Here is a 17,301-nt window from a genome sequence, read left to right as displayed (position 1 = left end):
GACTGCAAATGAACAGAGGCGGTCGCTGTTGGGACACGCAGCTCCCATCGCGTGTCGGTGGCGTGACCCGCTCACCTCCTCCTCTGTCATAACAGGGGGAAAGGTGCAGGGCAGAACTGCTTGTTTTCCCAAGGGCTGCCCGCAAGGGACACTGCCCAAAAGAGGGGCAAGCCCCACATTTAGGGTGGTCAGTTCTGCAACTGGTGACTGATGGCCTGATTTAGGGTGGGGGTACCCTGAAGCCCTTTGTGAAAAGGAAGGAGCCGCTGGCTGCAGTGACAAAGGTGTTATTTTTGTTGTTCGTTAACAGGCTTGCTCAACATCAGGAGCACGGCCAGTTTTGGTTTCCCCTTCCTTCCCCCCACCCATTACTTAATGCATCCTGCCCTCCTCAGCATCCCTCGTGGTACGCTGAAATCACCTCAGACCAACCCTTTGTCACCGAAACCCAAAGGGCAGCCCCCCACCATATCTTCAGCAGCCTCTGGGGGATAATTAACCTCGGGTTTCTTTGACTACCCCCTGCTGAATGTTAATTAAAGCTTCCAGCAGCTGCTTTGCAAAGTCTCAAAGCGAGTCGCTGGGACGTGGTTTGGTCCCTCCCCGGGAGAGCGATGGGGCTGCTTGGTATCACGCAGCTTGCTTTGATCCGCCCCAGGGCAGGGGGACTGTGCCCCCCAGACAATCTGAGTTGGGAGCATTTCGGGAAGAAATCCGCCGGCTCCATTTGTTCAGGCTGGCTTTTGAAGAGAGGTCACACAGTAGGCAAGCCAGGCAATATTTGGCTGGGGGGATTTAGGATCTGATGGTGCCTAAACAGCCTGTAGTGGTGACTTGCTTTTATCATCCTAAGCAATCAGCTCTGGCGTATGAAACCTTTCTCCTGTCCTTAACAGAAAGGGAACTGGTGCTGGGAGCACCTGCTGCTACCTATCAAAGCAGACTCACGCGACAGCAGCTTTTCCCATCTGGTTAGCGCGAGCAGTGCTTGATCTCTGACACCCGCCGTAGGCGTCGCAGGAATTCGGTCTGTGAAAGATGAGCTCGGAGGCAGCATCGCCTCCCCGGGAAATGCCAGCAACCTGAGCTGGCTCAGGCAGCGGGGAGAAAGCTGTGCACAGAGATATCACCTCTTTTTTCCCTCGTAAGCCTGGTTCAGTCCCAGCAGCAGGCAGCAGCAGAGTTATGGACTGAGCTATGGACCGAGCCTGGCTTGGGCTTTCCCTTGCCCATGGAGCTGAAATGCCAATGCCATGGCTTTTTGCTTTCTCCCCAGGTTCAGCCGGGCACATTCCTGTCCTGGGAGGGAGAGGCTGTCCTGCACCCTGTGGCTGGTTTGCTTTGCCAATTGCTTTCCCTGGATTTCATCACTCCCGCCTATAAATAACTCCTAAAAACACCTCTGCAGGTGATAATTAATTGGAGGGCTGCATGGCAGATCCAGCTCATGTCGGCTCCCCACCATCCCCCAGGCTCCAAGAGCCCCACACAGCTCCCCAGGCTTTCACACGAAGGCAAACCCACGCCAGCAACCCCAAAGCAGCCGCATTTGTCCCTCATTTTGGGGACAGGAGTCTTGGGTCACCAGCAGTGCCACTCTCACCAGCAGGTGACACCTCAAGCCTGAGTGTTAAAAACCAGGCAAATGAAATAAACACTGAAAAAGTCCCCAGGCTAGAGCGGAAAGCAACAGCTCTCATCTCCTTTCACAGCTCCCAGGGGTGCCACCGTGGGCATGCAGAGGTGACAAGAGCTTTGTGAGGCTCGTGGCTGCGGGAGGTTTTTTGTGCCCGTCCTTTTCCCAAGGGTGGTGGTGGGTTGAGGGCTACTGAGAGCACACCTGAAGCATGCTAAGTCTACGGCTGATATCTAAAAGCAAAATTCTGCAGAAGTTCCTGGGAGCTTAGACTGCATCTCCTGGAGCTGCAGGGCAGCGAGAGGAGCGATTGCTGGCCCTGCCTCAGTTTCCCCTGGGGGAAAAGACCTGATCTCAGCTCTGCTGCTTAAAAAAAAAATGCATCGTGGCCAAGAATTTCTCCTTTTCCCAGTAAGGGACGCAGGGTCTTGGTGCTCCTGAAGGGGCAGCATGTCTCTGTACTGCACCTGGCCTAAGGGCGAGAAGAGGGATCCTCAGCCCCAGCACTGCTCTTCCCTTGAGAAGGGTTGCGAGGCCGTCCTGCGGCGGTACTGTGGTGCCTCTGGCTCACTCTTCTGCCCTGCAGCTGCTCAGCCCACACAGCCTGGCTCCTAATTTACCCTAAAAAATCATCTCTCTGCACCACGGTTTGAATTCCTGGAGCATACCTTTTTTTTTTTTTCCTGCCTGCTACATTAGCTGGGGCCTTGAGGTGAAAGGTTCGTTAGCATCGCTGTCTGCCAGGGGGATGAACAAGTTGCTGTCACCTTCCACTGAGCTGCCTGCATTGCCTTGGAAGGGGAAATCGGCTTTTTCCTTGCTTTCTCCCTGCAGGATGCAGCATGCCAGCAATGCCGTAGTGTCCTCTGCTGGGCACAGCTGAAATGATGGGATGTGCCCCGGCCCTGCGTACCACCGTGCCGTCCAGCCCCTCTCCGTCGCTGGCACCCGGAGCCCTGCGCAGAAATTTATGCTCTTATGTGCAGTTATGTCTCCTCTTGTCTGTTTTCAGAGCTGGCTGTGAGCCAGGGTGATTTCCGTCCCAAAACGTGCTCCTTCAGCTTGGGCTTGTGAGAGGCCAAGTTTTAGCAAATTGTCAGTTAAGAATAAGGGCAATTCCCTAAAATTGAATGGGATTTTTAGTTTACTTTGGTTTTCATTTGAGATTTTGCCCATTTTCTCTCCTCCTTATTTCCATTGGCCAAGGGAAAACAAACAGCAGGACAAACTAGGCAAAGCTAAGGAGAGTGAAAGGAAACGAAGAGGAAGGTTGGTTTCTGCTGCCGTTTTATTTCGATTTTGTTAGAGATCTCTTCAAACTGAAACAAAACCTATGGGATAGGCTTTTTGCATCCTCCCTGCTTTTTCCCTAGCTCCTTTCCTCACAGGATCCCAGACTGGCTGAGGTGGGGAGGGACCCCCGGGCCCACCCGCCCCAGCCCCGCTCCAGCAGGGACACCCCGAGCAGGGTGCCCAGCCCCACGTCCCGGCGCCTCCCGAAGCTCCCCAAGGAGGAGACCCCACAGGCTCTGGGCAGCCTGTGCCAGGGCTGCGGCACCCGCCCAGCACAGAAGTGCTGCCTGGTGCTCAGAGGGAGCCTCCTGGGCTCCGGGCTGTGCCCAGGGCCTCTCGGCCAGGCCCTCGGCCTGCTGGCCGCACTGTGCCTAACGCAGCCCCGGTGCCGCCAGCCCTCTCGGTGACCAGGGCACGCTGCTGGCCCCTGCTCAGCGCGGTGCCCGCCAGGACCCCAGGGCCCTTCCTGCAGAGCTGCTTCCCAGCTGGGTGCCCCGGCGCGTCCCGGGGCCTGGGGCTGCTCCTCCCCGGGGGCAGGACTCTGCACCTCTCCTGCCTGGGCTCCCCCAGGCTCCTGCCAGCCCATCTCTGCGGCCTGTCCCTGTCCCTCTGGGTGGCCGCACGGCCCTCTGCTCGCTCCTCCCGGCTGGCGGCCCTCTGCCACATCGGCCACATCAGTAATGAAGATGTGAAACAGGACTGGACCTCTACCTACCTAAAATGTATTGAGTTGAACAACAACATCAAAAAAAAAAAAACAGCTGCAGATGTGATTTATTTATTTTATTCTGTTCATCTGATCTGATATTAGTTTTTGTTTGTTTGTTTGTTTGTTTTTTCTCATGTCCAGGTAGAGGTAGTCACTGGACTGATCTAGAGCTTGTTTGCAGCAGGGTACTCAGACAACTTCTCCATGAGGACATGTAAGATGCTCTTGTAAGTTTTCCAACAGCTGCTGGAAGTCAACCCCATGCTTAGGGTTAGCTGAAACCACCACAGCTGTGTTCAATTCAATTTTCCTCTACCCCCATTAGCCATGCAGTGATGAATCCCCTGCACAACATGCCAGTAGAAGGCTGTAAAACCACACCGAGCTGCTTTGCTTTTTCCTGCAGCCCTCCTTCCTCTTGCTGCCCTGCCTGTCCATTTCTTGCCCTTTCAGTTCATATTCCATGGTGCGATGGGCAGTGCAAGGTCTCACTGGGTCTCTTGTCCAGGAGCACCAAGCAGTGCTGCTGCCACCTGGCTCCAACCAGGACCACGAGGACAGCTGGAGCTGTCACTTCACGAACACGGGGAGCCGTGAAAGCTGTGTTTTGAAAGGAAGTCAGAGCTCATGCACCATGGGGACCCCCCCCCCCGTGTCCCAAGGAAGAGATTTCCTTGTATTTACCAGGGGCAGGAGGAGGCAGGGAAAGGCAGGGGATGAAAAGCAACAGTCAGCATTGCTCCTTGGCAGACTGCAGATGGCACAAACGCCCGAGAGAATCAGGAAAAAGGAAAAGCTGAATGAGGCTCCACCTGCCTCCTTTGCCTTCTCTTCTGTTCTGCACACGTGTGAACACTGCCAGCAGCTCCCTGGCGGGTGAGACACCTCTCACAGCACGTATGGCCCATGTGTCTGAGATGAGCCGCTCCTGAGGCCAACTTAGTGGCTTGCACTGAGTATGTGCCGTTTCAGTCTGCAGTAGAGAGCAGCAGTACCAGGTACTTGCCGGGGCTCCTTTGCGAAGGACTGCCATGGCACACTGGGATGCCCCGTCCTGTTCTGAGCCCCAGATTTTGTTAAGGTCTTTTCTGCCCGAGGCCTGGACATGCCTTTTCTATAACTAGTAGTGGGGAGCGTGGCAGCCTCAGGATAAAACCTCTCAGCAAGTGCTGCTTCACCAAGTGATGAAATGATAATGCTGAGAACCAGCTTTTGTGTGCTCAGGTGGCTTTCACTGAGTACACCTCAGAGTGTTGAACCAAAACTTTCCTTTCTGCATCTCTCTCTTCAAGACTGACAAGTGACAGCCCCATGTCTCTCAAGCCAGAAAACACAAGGACCATTACTGTTAGTAGTGGGGATTTATTTATAGGGCTGGGGTTTGGGTCTTTAGCATCATTTACAAAATCAGATGGGTTTTTAAAAATACTTCCACAGATCATATCACCCAACTGGTAAGCTCCAGATACAGAACTCTGGTCAACTTGGTTAAACTCCAGTGGCTTTAAAACCACTTTCATGCTGAAGCCTTAATCAAGCTCAGGGTATTGTAAACACACACAAAGCCCACTTAAGATGTGCATCTAGCTTGGCTTATGTGACACATAATGTCAGATTACAACATTTGCCTCGTCTGTAACAACAGCTATAGAAGGATTTCAAAGTGCTTGATAAACCTGACAGTCTTACACTAGAGCAAGTGGTTCTCCCAAAGCCCTTGTGAAGAGCAAGGGCTTGTGAAAATCCCTGTATGTCTCCCTTACAAATAGAGGTTAAAAAAATGTCACCATGAGTCCTCTGTACACCAAGAAGTGGAAGCCAGGAGCCTTGGACTTCACAACAGTATCTTCCCAAGTGACTGAAGTACTATTATACACATTATTTTAAAAAACTAATTCTTAATTAAAGATAAAAATTATATCAATGAAACAACTCTTCCTGCGGCACTAGTTTAAAAGAATGATATTATTTCCTGATTGGAAACCAGTAATTATTTTAGTGAAATTTGAGATGTTCTCTGATCCTTCTGGTCTGGAGCAGAGGTCTTGTCTCCCACCACTGTCTTCATTCACTAGTGGGACTTTGATTTGGTTGGCTTGCTTGTTCTTCCCTTCTTAAAGCAGCACCTGCGGCAGCAGAACATGCAGCACTTCAGAGAAATAAAGAGGGAGAGCAACACCACGACCAGGAGGAAGGCGATGACATCCAGGGAGTGATACTGGATCCAGTTCAGGTCATGAGCAGCAGGTCGCAGGTGTGGAGCCCCTTTGTGTCTCATGACGAACTCCACCCAGTGCACGGCCAGGTCCAGAGGGTGGATGGGCCTGTCGAGGTGAAGTTCTGAGAGACGCTTGATGTTCTCCTTGTACCTGCCAAGACAAGACATTGGGTGTTTTCAATGACTTGTGCTTCTGAGACTCAGTCCCCCCCCAAAAAATAGGATGTAGTGTCAGTTGTCTGATGGCCTGCTGGGGACTTATCCATATATTTACCACCACCACATGAGAGGTAAAATAGCAAAGTTATGAACCCCAAAAAGTCCTGTTTTCAAGGGTAAACAAAGGAGAAAAAGTATCAGGAAAAAAAAAGTAGAAAAGCTTAGCTTGAGCTGTCAGCAAAATCGTGGGATGAAAGGTGAAGGCATGAGTACGAAATGTGACACTGAGTGTGGAAAAGCCATCCAGCTGAAGAGCAAGATGTACTAATATTATTAATGCTATAAGGACAGTGATTAGAAAATAATTGCATTAAAGTACTCTTTCCCAAAAACATGATGGCAAAGAGGATGCCAAGGACTGAGAGAGGCCCTAATCACAGGAGAGAATGGGAGCGTGGAATAGGAGGGTATGTCTTAAAGGACCCCTTTGCTGTGATGTCTCAAAACACCCTGGGCATGCTGACAGCAATACTGTGCTGCCTAGAGGGGCTCCCTGTATTTCCTCAGCATACTGTGTGTATTTCCCCTGCTCTGTGCTGGAATTTACAGCATTGCTGAGCCGGGTAGTGGCTGTGCTCATACAATTCCTCATGAGTACCAGAAAGGAAAAAAATGACTAAGAAAACTGCTCCGTGGCTCTGTTGAGTAAATCCTACCTTCAGATGCAATACAGCCCCTGGACTATACTGAGGCACTGCCACTTGTCTCCTTCCTCCTGCTGCTGTGCAGATGGCATCACTGGGCAAGGCTAGCAGTATGCTATCCTTGTGGGAGCACTGAGACAGCAGAGGAGGCAAGCCTGGTCCACAAGCCTGTTCTCATCACCTAACGATTACAATCCTAGACAGTGAGATGGATGGTGCTGGTACAGGGGCAGAACAAGGTCAAGCATTGGCTTCTCAGCAATGTAACTTTGATATAAGAAGGGATATAAGAACAGATTATCATTCTGTCAAGCTGGAAGTAAGAGTGCTGTCGATATACAACAGTAGAAGGAAAAAGGCTGTGCTTCTATTACTGACTTTTTATCATTAATAACTGTTTTCAAGGCGTTAGACATGTCTTCTGAAGTCATTTCAAGTATATTCAGTGTCAGTCCTGCTCCCCGTGACTCTACTCGCTTCGCGTTGTCCATCTGGTCTCCAAACAAAGGCATTAGTACCATTGGCACTGCATTGCATATGCCCTCATAAACACCATGTGAGCCTCCGTGGGTAATAAAGGCACGAGTCTTAGGGTGAGCTGTGGAAGAAAGAGAGACTTGCTTAGCTATTTGATCCATTAAGTCATGGTAACACATCCCTGAGGAAAAACTTACACAAAAATGCCACTGATGGGTGTACATCAAGACAGTCACATGCATCATTACTTATGAGCAAACTTAATGCTGCAGAGAGCAGGATGTTACAGGAGACTAAATGAACCATGGATTGTAGAGCTCCATCTTGCTTTGAGTAATCTCTGAAAAGCCCTGTATAATGCTGCATAGATTTTAGGATAAAACCACAGCCAAGTGAAGTCAAAGTCAAATAAAAAAACAGAGTCCTTGCTTGCTTTTTTACCATTTCCTCCATTTGCTGGCGTTACAAGTCTCCCACAGCTGAGCCATGTTGTCTAACCAACAAATGCACTCCAGGCAATAACACATACAACATCACCACTTTAAAAGTGCAAGGACCTGTCTGGAAGTGCTCACTTGAGGAACTTAAATCTCCTTTTCAGTCTAAGAGACAACGACATGCCAAAAATCATGGCTGGGTGTTGAGACTGGGTAGTCAGAGACGAAGCTCCCCATCTTCAACAGTAAGGTAATCAAATGGTGGAAAACCTTTCCAAACAGCATTGTTTCATAATTTTGCAATCTTGAAATTGCAATCAGATATGTTTCTAAATGACAAGCTCTGGTTCAAACAGCCAAGTCTGTAACGAAGTCCTGTAACCCACAGCCATACAAAGAGTCAGCACAGATGATGGTAACGAGGGCCTGCACCTACATTATCAGATTAAAAGAAACCAGCTGGCATAACCCAAAGCATCTCAGACCTACCTAGAAGATCATTCTGTGGCAGCCATTTGACAAGCTTTACGTTCTTCGGCAGGTTGGAGGGCACCTCTCCTGTGTATCGCCACAAAACCTTTGAAGGGAAGGAAACACAATGTCAGTTCGTAGCAAACAGCCTCTTAAAGCTCCTCAGCTGGTTTGAAAAGCACAGCTAAAGGCATCTGTGGTGCACAAATTTTCTTTCATCAACAGCAGTGCAGAGCACCAGGGATGATGTTTTCTTCTGGCATCAAGGAGCAGGACTAAGGGAGGACCGAGCACCCCGAAAGCCAAAGGTAATCTTACACTATATTTGAGTACAGTGTTGGATTGCTGTACTGGAAGCAGGAAAGGGTAACTGTACCGTCTGAGGGACTGATCCCAAAGCATCTGCGATTTCTCTGGCTTTCTTCATAGGAATGTCAGAGACCATGGAGCCCAGTGAGAAGACAACAATGCCGTGCTCTCCAGAAGCATTCACGATGGCTTCGAATTCCTGTCAACACAAAGCACATCCTTAGTCAAAATCCCTACTGTCGTATGTGGTAATTTTTGTCAGGTTTCCACAAAAGCATCTAGAAAGGCAATAAAATGAATAGTCAACATAGCAAAAACTATGACTAGCAAAATTGGTTATCTAGAAAATGAGGCCTGGGGAAAAAATGGGTGCAGGCTGGTGAGTGAAGGTATGTAGGGGTATGAGTGTTTGCAGAACTGGAGCCCAAACCAAGATTCAGAATGGACATGAGGAAAAAAAATAAAAAATAAAACAGCTGTGTAGCAAAGTCTGCCTGCTCAAAGACATCAGTTTCTGTGAAATTAAAAAGATGGTGTACCAATTCAGCGGATCAGTTCATTATCATACTATTCCTGCCAACCAATCTCTAAATTGTGTTTTATTTTCACATTTATTGAATGCCAGATGAGCTGGATTTAGAGTTGATATTCTTCTTTTCAGACCATGCAGCTGCAAGAGAAGATTAAGATTTTTAAGTGTTCTGAAAGTACATAGCTTTAACTTATTATATCTGGAATTTTGGTCTATTTTGATAATAGTGATAATTTTTGATAATAGTGATAATTTTGATAAATGTGATAATATTGTACCACTACCAATTTTATTATCTGTTTTGTCTGTTTGATTTAAATAAAAGAGGTACTAGAAGATCTGTCACTGGAATCCAAGAGAAAAAGGATTTTGATACAAAGACAGCCAAAGGCTGGAGTGAAATTCCTGTGCCATAGAAAAATATTTGGTAAAGCCAGGGAAGGAAAGATGAAACCGGAGGGAATTGCTGTGAGCATCAGAGTTAAACAAGTGGAATAAAATGAACTGAGCCTAGCAATTGAAATGTAATCTCCAGGGCCTGAGGGGATAACTGAGACTGACTCCCTGCGGTTTTGCTCTGTTCTGTATTTTTTGGCTGACCCTTTCCTTTAGGCTGAATCCCAAATGGAAGGAACCTTTGAAAACCTGCCGATACCAGCACGCTGAGCAGCTGACCTGATGCTCTCCTAAAGGCAAACAATGTGGAATGTAATTCAGACTTGATTCTGTCATACCAGCTGCCTCCGAAAACAGCCTCTCCATTGAGTCATCACAGATAGCTGGTTGGGAACTTAGGGCCCAGCTCTGTGTGAACTCATGGACATCTGGGCACTGCAAAATCCTCCCCAGGTTACAGACGAGTTTTTGGCACACAATTCTTTGGCCAGTGGTTACTTGCTTTCCTTAGTTCCTGTTGCGGTAGAGCAGATACAGCTATATTTTACGGGGCATGCTTAGCCCCATTTATTTTCTACGGGACCAGTCACATCAGTTTTACTCTGTTCTTTAAATGTTTTTCTGTGCCAAGGTCTAACTTCTGCTCAGAAACACCACTACCTTTATGAAACTTTTTGCAACCCTCCTTTGAGAAATGGTGGACGCTTGCTGAAAAATAAGAGAAAGCTGAATGAATTAGGAGGAAGTGGGAAGTGGCAAATATCTCATATTTAACAAGTTTGGCAGAGTTCAATCAAAATACACTTGCAGTCCAGATTTGGGACAAAGTATTTTACTCAAAATAGGCAGAGCTCTTGCTGCTACAAGAGGGAAGGAAGGATTTCATTCACATCTCTGAAATTCCTGCAGAACTGGTCATCTGCTCAAGGGAAGAGATCTTACTTGGTGTGCTGCATTACCCTAGGTAGCAGCAGTCTTGTAAACAGATATACAAAACGAAATTACTGGCAGGTGGAAAATACTGGCGGCAAAGGAAAGGAGAAGCCCAGCTTTTCATGTATACTTGTCTGGCCATCTTAGGAGTCTTCCACAAAGTGATTTACTCCTCGTTGAACAAGGGATGAAGAGGTGCCAAGAGCTTTCCTCAGCCCCCTCCAGCTTGCTAGCCTGTTGCTGTTTGTCCCTGATAGGAGCCCCATATAACGGTGGGAGGAAGCAGTGCAGTCATAGGCAAACGGGGAAAAAAATAATAATAACTAACCTTTGATAACGGTTTTTCCTGAGTGCAGCTTATGCCTCCGATCAAGACCATGTTAGGCATGACAGGCCTGGGATACTCAAACACAAAGTCATATTTCATGAGCCAAATAGATGCATGGCTTAAAATTTCTAGCAGTGTTGCCTCTTTCTGAAGGAATTCTTTGATCAAAAGATCGTATGGAGAATATAAAAAACTACATGTTAGGGAACTGCTCAAGCTAACGATGATGTTGGCCACGCGCTGGAGGAACCCCATGCGATCAGTGTAGCGTGTGAAGAACCTAGGAATGTAAGAAGGAGGATTTGGGCAGAGGGTGGCATGGAAGTCCAGGCTGCACGGCAGTCCCCGCACGAGGTACACAGAAGGTATGGAGAGATGTTCGGCCAGAATCTGTCCACATGGGAAAAAAGGATCCATAAAAACAACATCAAATGTGCTTTCTTCAAGGTATTTAATCAGCTCTTTGTCAGAAATAAGCATTTTGCAGGATTCAAAAAACATCTTTGTAATATTTGCCACTTTGGAGAAGTTTTCCAAGAAGGGTCGAGGTGTGAAACTCTTATAGCCTAGCTTTTTAAATTCTGCCTCCACGTACTCCCTGGTGTAAGGCACGGAGTATGTTTTCATGGTATAATGCACTGATGAATCTATCCGCAGATTTATCTCTGGCGCAACAACCACTATTTCATGTCCTCTCTGCCTGAGCCGCTCCACAACCGGCCGCATGCTGAGCCAGTGACTGCCATCGATGGGTACAACTAAAAGCTTTCCACCTTCACAAAATATCCACAGGAGAAGGAAAAACACAGCCCTGGAGGCAAGAAAATTAAATCCCGGATTCACAGAGGCCATTTTCCTTGCACTGCAGAATGTCAGCAAGGTTTTAAGTGGACGCAGAACTATTGTGAGGGACAAAGAATGGCTCGTGGGGTACTTTGCTCTTCAATCTTCATGAAGGTAAATGTTTAATTCCCAATGGGCTGAACGCTAGCAGAAATTTGGGTAATCTTTAACTTTGGGTAAAGATTGCATTTATTTTCTGTGCACACAGTGAAGGTTTTAGGCAAACGGGTACCACGGGGTAAAGTTGAATGTTTGAATTAACATTAGAGCATTCAAATGCTTGAGGGAGAGACGACCAGCAACAAGCGATGCATTGCACTGAAAAGCTGAACGGAGTCATGAATGGGAGGCAGCACTAGCCAGGCAGTCACTGTCACTATCCAGGGACTGATATCCAGTGAATTATGAACTCCCAGCCTTGAGTCTGTTCAGATGAGTGGATGCAACACTTGTCACAGGAGTCTGACCTTTGGAATATTTTGTGCCATCGAGGCAGCCTAAACAAGAAGTAATGATTGACAGAGATTTGATAGCCAGGGTGCTGATAAGGTTTACCTTCAGATTTGTTTGTATATAGTAGCAGTTATCAAAGTGAAAGCCCTGGGTCTACGGTAGTAAATGTGATGCAAACTTGGCAATTACTTCTGCGGTTGCAACACCGCTGTGGTCTGAAACACAAAATAAATGACTGACATCTGCACTATTTACGCAGCCCACTAGGGAGATTTAGACAAGTTAGGGAGAGTGGGTAGATAGTTACAAACCTGAAGGCTTCTTTTTCAAATCATCCTCTTATACGCTGTCTTACATTGCTTCTTAGAAATTCAGAGTCAAAAGAGCTCCCTTTCCTGTGTTTGATTGCCTGCCCTGCTAGGTTTTGGGGTATTCAGCCACATTATCAATCTCTATGGCACACCATAAGTGCCTGGGTTTACGCACAGAGTTAGTTCTACATTTCCACTCTTTGTCCAATCAAGTCTCCTGCAATTAATCAATATTCCTCTTCTATTATGGATATTAAATCTTCTGACATAGAATTATGTTGTCATTTATATAAACACAGCATACATGCCACAAGTGTCTAATTTTATGGCAATATGCTTAGGCCAAGCTGAGCCATACCCATGCTGCTACATACCTTATACAACTCCATCTAAGCTTTCCCTGACAGAAACCCTTCAGGTGCTTGCAATGCAACAAAGCTAGGTTCTGGTGACCATCTATCAGAGCCTGAACTTCCAAATCATGCCATCCTGGTATTCAATCATGTATCATCTCAAGCATAAATGTAGAGCGAATACAGGAAGCACCTAAAAAAATCAAATCTTAAATTATCACTAATAAATGCTGCAATACTCTCAACTTAAACAATGACAAACCTCTGGTAATGGTTTATCCTGCTCATAGTTGATGCCTCCATTATAGACCATATTTTGGGATTATGGGCCATGTATACTCAAAAACAGTCATAGCTTTTGAGTTTTTTCACGGAGAAATAATAGGACTGGAACTATTTCTCAAAGCATACATTTGCATTATGAGATAAATTCTCTTATTTTAAATAAAGCAGATAACAAAATAAATGCTCTGAAAACCTAACCAGGAGGTTTTTCATACGCTCTGTAAATATGATGTGATTTGAACTGGATGTGAAAGTACTTGTCACATAAGAAAAAGCCAGTGACTTCCATCCTGAGGCATGACCAAGCTGCCAAGCTCCGTAAAGAAAGAAAGAGAACAAGCTCAGCACGTATCTGGTACCTCCACATAACAGCCATGGGGCTGCTGGCAGAAAAAGAATTCCTTCCTACTTATCCCAATCAGTATATGAAAGCAAAAAATAGTTGTACCTCATTTATGCCTTGATCTTTAATCTTTATGTCTACAAAATGATTGCTAAAACAGGTTGTTGGAGTTCAAAGATTACATTTTACACTGCGATAAAAGCATTGATACGAGTGCTATCAAAGGATGTCAGGCAAGAAGCATTGTCATGTACTGAAGTTATCTTAAATGATTTAGCACAGTTCACCAGGGTCTTTGATTAACAGAGGTAGCAGCTGTTTGTAGAGGGATTTTCGTAGGTCAGGGCAGTTTGAAGTGACTTACTGTCCTGTGCCAGATTCAAGACTGCCCAACTTTCATGGCTGCTGAATTTCTCCAGAGAGCTTACCATAAAAGAAGCATATTGTTCAGCAGTATTGCACTACTGATATGCAAGTCCTAAAGCCCTGACTTTCTCTCCTGCACCTTCACTAGGAGAGATGCCCAGAGTTCACAATGTCCTCAGCAGTAAGCAGGAGCTAGCACGCCAAGCAGTGGTGTCACCAAAGTTTGAGTAACACATTAACCAAAAGCTTTTTTATATAAGCAATGATGAAGCAGAATACACAGTCCTTGCTCAAGGGGAGCTACAAGAGTTCGTAGGTGAGTGGTTTGAGGCGAAACTTCTTTTCTGATGCATCAGAAAACACAGTCCTTGGCCAAGAGGGGGCATTAGAGTTTTTAGGTGAGAGGTTCTGGGCCAAACTTTGTTGAAAGCTCTTAATAACAGCAACTTTTCAAAAGAAGCTAGTAAGGCTGGGCTGTGGTATGAGCCAATAGGATGTGTGCCACACTTCTGTGCTGTGGTCACCAGAAGAGGGGGAGGACAGAGCTTCTGAGCTGCTTCTGCATGTGCTATGCTAAGATTTTAAACGCAAAACAAAAATACCTATATTGGAAGTCCTGTTCCCTGTCACACTCTAAAGTAGCCTACAACTACTTTACAGAGAGAACGATGACAATGGAGTCAAGTTTCCTGGGTAGCAGCAGTGGTACGGCATAGGGTAATGGCCACAAATGGCAGCTTGAGAGATTCGGACTGAGCATTTGGAAAATGCTCCAATACTATTTACCTCTAGTGTTTTGAAAGCTTGCTTGTATAACACCACAGATTCCATGATCTAATGTTGAGGATAGTCCCACTCCAAGGACTTTTTTCAATATGCAGATCAGGTTGATTTGAGTAGGATTTAAGTCCCTTATTACTCTTGAGAACCTGGATTGAAGCAGCAGCAACTGATGCAAGGGGTACCAAGTGGATACCCAAGTGGGTGAATGAAATCTGTGACTGTAAACAAAGCACTGCCTGCAGATAGGGAGAACATGCAGAAGCACAGTAAAACTTTCAAAATAAACCTAGAAGAGTGGATATCTGCAGTTTGTGCTTGAAAGAAGGGACTGACCAAGCAGGTCTCATCTACCCTTAAGTCATGGAAAGGGAAAAGGTGGATGCCAAAAGTTTGCAAACTTACAAAAGTTATTAGACAAACTGGACTAGAAGAAAAAAATCTCTAGAGGCCTATTGAGTACAACAATAGCATTTCTAAACCACAGCCTGGAAACTGAGAGAATATTTTTGGGAAACACTACTATTTCCTCGCCCTGTTCTACAGCACCTCTCTGCATATCTCCTGCTGCCTGCTGCCTGCAGTTGGGCACTGCTGCTCTTTTGGTCTGACGAAGTATGACAGCTCTTGTGGAAGACCACACTGTCAACAACTTTTCTTCACTACTTCCAAGAAACATAAAGAGCATCCTAGCTAGAGTTCAGCCTCCTTGACCTCTGGGTCAGAAAGAAATTAGGAAGTTAGTGCCCTCTGGATTCAGACAGGAAGATGGGCCCATCTAAAACTATGTATAGGAATGGTAGCTGAACAAGAGCAGTTGCTGGCTGGAGAAGAGAAACTTCTATGTCTCCAACCAGTCACACCTGAAAGAAGAGAGCACTGAGCAGTTTCTTCTTGCTGTGCACGTTTGCAAGAATTGGCTTGGAGCAGCCAAGAGTGATGGGAAACCTTGTTCATGGAAGAGCTACCTTTGCCAAAGGTACCTGATTGTGATAAGCACAATCCAAGGCTAATACTAAATGTATCCTAAAAGGTTTATTTCTGTAGGAGGTTCTTCATGTGGTACAAAAAAATTTAAAAATTTAACAGAGGTAGACAGAAGGTATTCTGTCATGTGGCAGACAGTTAGGTGCACTACCTATGCGTGCATCTTCACATTTCAGTGATAAAGAGGAGAAGATCTCACTGTGACAAGGAGATGCAGCATTACATATACCCTGATGTGGCAGTATACAACCAAGTAGTTAACCCAGAGTAGCGGATATCCTGTTACCGCTACCCTATGCTAACGTATAAGGGGCCCTCAGATCTCGTATTTGATGTATAGTCCCTTCCACATAGTCTTTAAGCTCTGCTAACATTTCAGTCAAACATGTATCTATCTGTGTAACGCTAATATATAGCGCCATAAAACAACATTAAAGAGATTCAAAACAGTCAAACAAAAAAATAAGGCTAACAGCATGTTCATAAAAATTCAAAGGTTGTGTCACAGGATTTTAAGAAACACACAAACACCTGCAACTGATCCATGTGTATATAAGTCCAGAGACTGAAGTCCACTAGTGGAACTGTAAATTCAGCCCTTCCAAAGGCAAGGGCAAAAAAAGAGATATTTATCAGGAGAAAGTGAAGCTAAAGTACAGAGTTGAGTGCCAAGGTTGTACACTGTAAACAGCACTGTAAATATCCCCAGCTGTAAGAATCAATGGTTATCTATTTGCAATTCTACAATTCCTGGCAGTCACAATGTACCTCTTATTAACCACCAAAATCCTTTTTTAAATTCATTCACAGTTTTTGTCCACAGAAAAAAAAACTGCTGGTGGTGAGCCAAGTTTTTTCAGTACATGGTGTCAAATGTACTTCCTTTTGTTTGCTTTAAACTTGCTGTCTCCTCATTTCACTGCTAGTCACAGGTCAAGTACTGGGAGAAACGATGCATATCAGTTCCCCTTTCACCTTCTTTACACTTTCCAGGATTTTATAGACCACTGTTATAGATCCTCTGTCATAATTCTTTCTACAGGTTTGTCTATACAGTTTATTTCATCTCTGCCTTTCTACATGAAGTGCCTAGTTTGAATACTCTTTAAAATGCTTCATTTTTACTGTGTGAGGTTCAGCTTTCCCTTAAAGTTAAGCCCTATTTCAACGTTTTGCAAATTCAATATCTGAAAAACTTAACAGGAACTTATTTCTAAAAATGCAAGGTACAGTGTTGCTCTGAGAACCACAAAATATATTTGAGTACACAAAATAATTCAAAAAAACAAAACTGAAATAAATTCAACTTTGATCTTAGAAGAATAAAGTAACCCAACATATTTAAGTTTTATTATGCCTATTTTTACTTCAAATAAGGAGCATTAATGATTAATGGCACGGGATATGCAAAAAAAAAAGTTGGAGAAATGGGCCACCAGAAACCTCATGAAGGTCAGCAAAGGCAAAAGCAAAGTTTTTGTTAAGCAACCACCCTAGTGAAAGGCAGAAAGAACACAATACCAGGCTCTTCTCAGAGATTCACAGTGACCGGACAAGAGGCAGCAGACACAAGCTGCAAAATGGAAACTTCCAATTTGATTTAAGAAAATGTGTTCACTAGAAGGTTTCGTCATAGAAGACAGTGAACTTGGTGAGACAGAATGGAGCAACCTGAACTAAGTGAACATGCTTTGACTCCTGCTTATTTAGTCCTTCTGGTTGGATGAGGCCCGCAAACATCCTTCATGCTCCAGTACTTTCTGAGCTTATTACAACTCAAAACATCGAGAATTTTTTTTAAAGAAGAAGGAGGGATAGAGAGGAAATCAGAAATGACAAGGCAAGCCATAGGCTAAGCAAAGGTCACCTTAAACAAAATTCTCTCATGCAGAAGATGCTTATAAATGGCAAACACCACAACAACAGCTCTGAGTGGAGCGACCATGAGAAACCTGCTCTAGAGTCAAAGCTGTCTTTG

At 45.6% G+C, this 17,301-nt stretch overlaps 1 protein-coding gene and 1 long non-coding RNA gene across 7 annotated transcripts in view; one reads left to right on the top strand and one right to left on the bottom strand.

Annotated features, from left to right (window-relative positions):
- Positions 1-4,984: 4,984 nt before the first annotated feature.
- The window catches only part of LOC310901557 (UDP-glucuronosyltransferase 1A1-like), a 40,893-nt gene continuing 28,576 nt past the window's right edge, over positions 4,985-17,301 (bottom strand). For 4 of the 5 annotated variants that reach the window (XM_083841377.1, XM_083841379.1, XM_083841375.1 and 1 more), the window contains exons 2-5: positions 8,481-8,612; positions 8,123-8,210; positions 7,098-7,317; positions 4,985-6,007 (exon numbers count right to left, since the gene is read on the bottom strand). In XM_083841377.1, the coding sequence (XP_083697503.1) occupies positions 5,710-6,007; positions 7,098-7,317; positions 8,123-8,210; positions 8,481-8,612 (738 nt within the window). In that variant the 3' untranslated portion in view covers positions 4,985-5,709. Of the gene's footprint in view, positions 6,008-7,097; positions 7,318-8,122; positions 8,211-8,480; positions 8,613-10,602; positions 11,528-17,301 lie in introns of those variants that run through there. The other variant, XM_083841378.1, reaches the window with a different exon arrangement.
- Positions 8,108-9,073, top strand: LOC310901559. 2 transcript variants are annotated; one of them, XR_014585900.1, is made up of 3 exons: positions 8,108-8,233; positions 8,330-8,412; positions 8,534-9,073. It is a non-coding gene; the product is annotated as an uncharacterized lncRNA (long non-coding RNA). The 2 variants fall into 2 exon arrangements; XR_014585901.1 differs by having other exon boundaries at positions 8,217-8,412.

This window comes from Anser anser (assembly GCF_964211835.1).
Source record: "Anser anser genome assembly, chromosome: 6".
NCBI classification, from domain to species: Eukaryota; Metazoa; Chordata; class Aves; order Anseriformes; family Anatidae; genus Anser; species Anser anser.
Note: the sequence above shows the minus strand (reverse complement) of the source record. Positions and strands in the feature narration are given on the sequence as shown.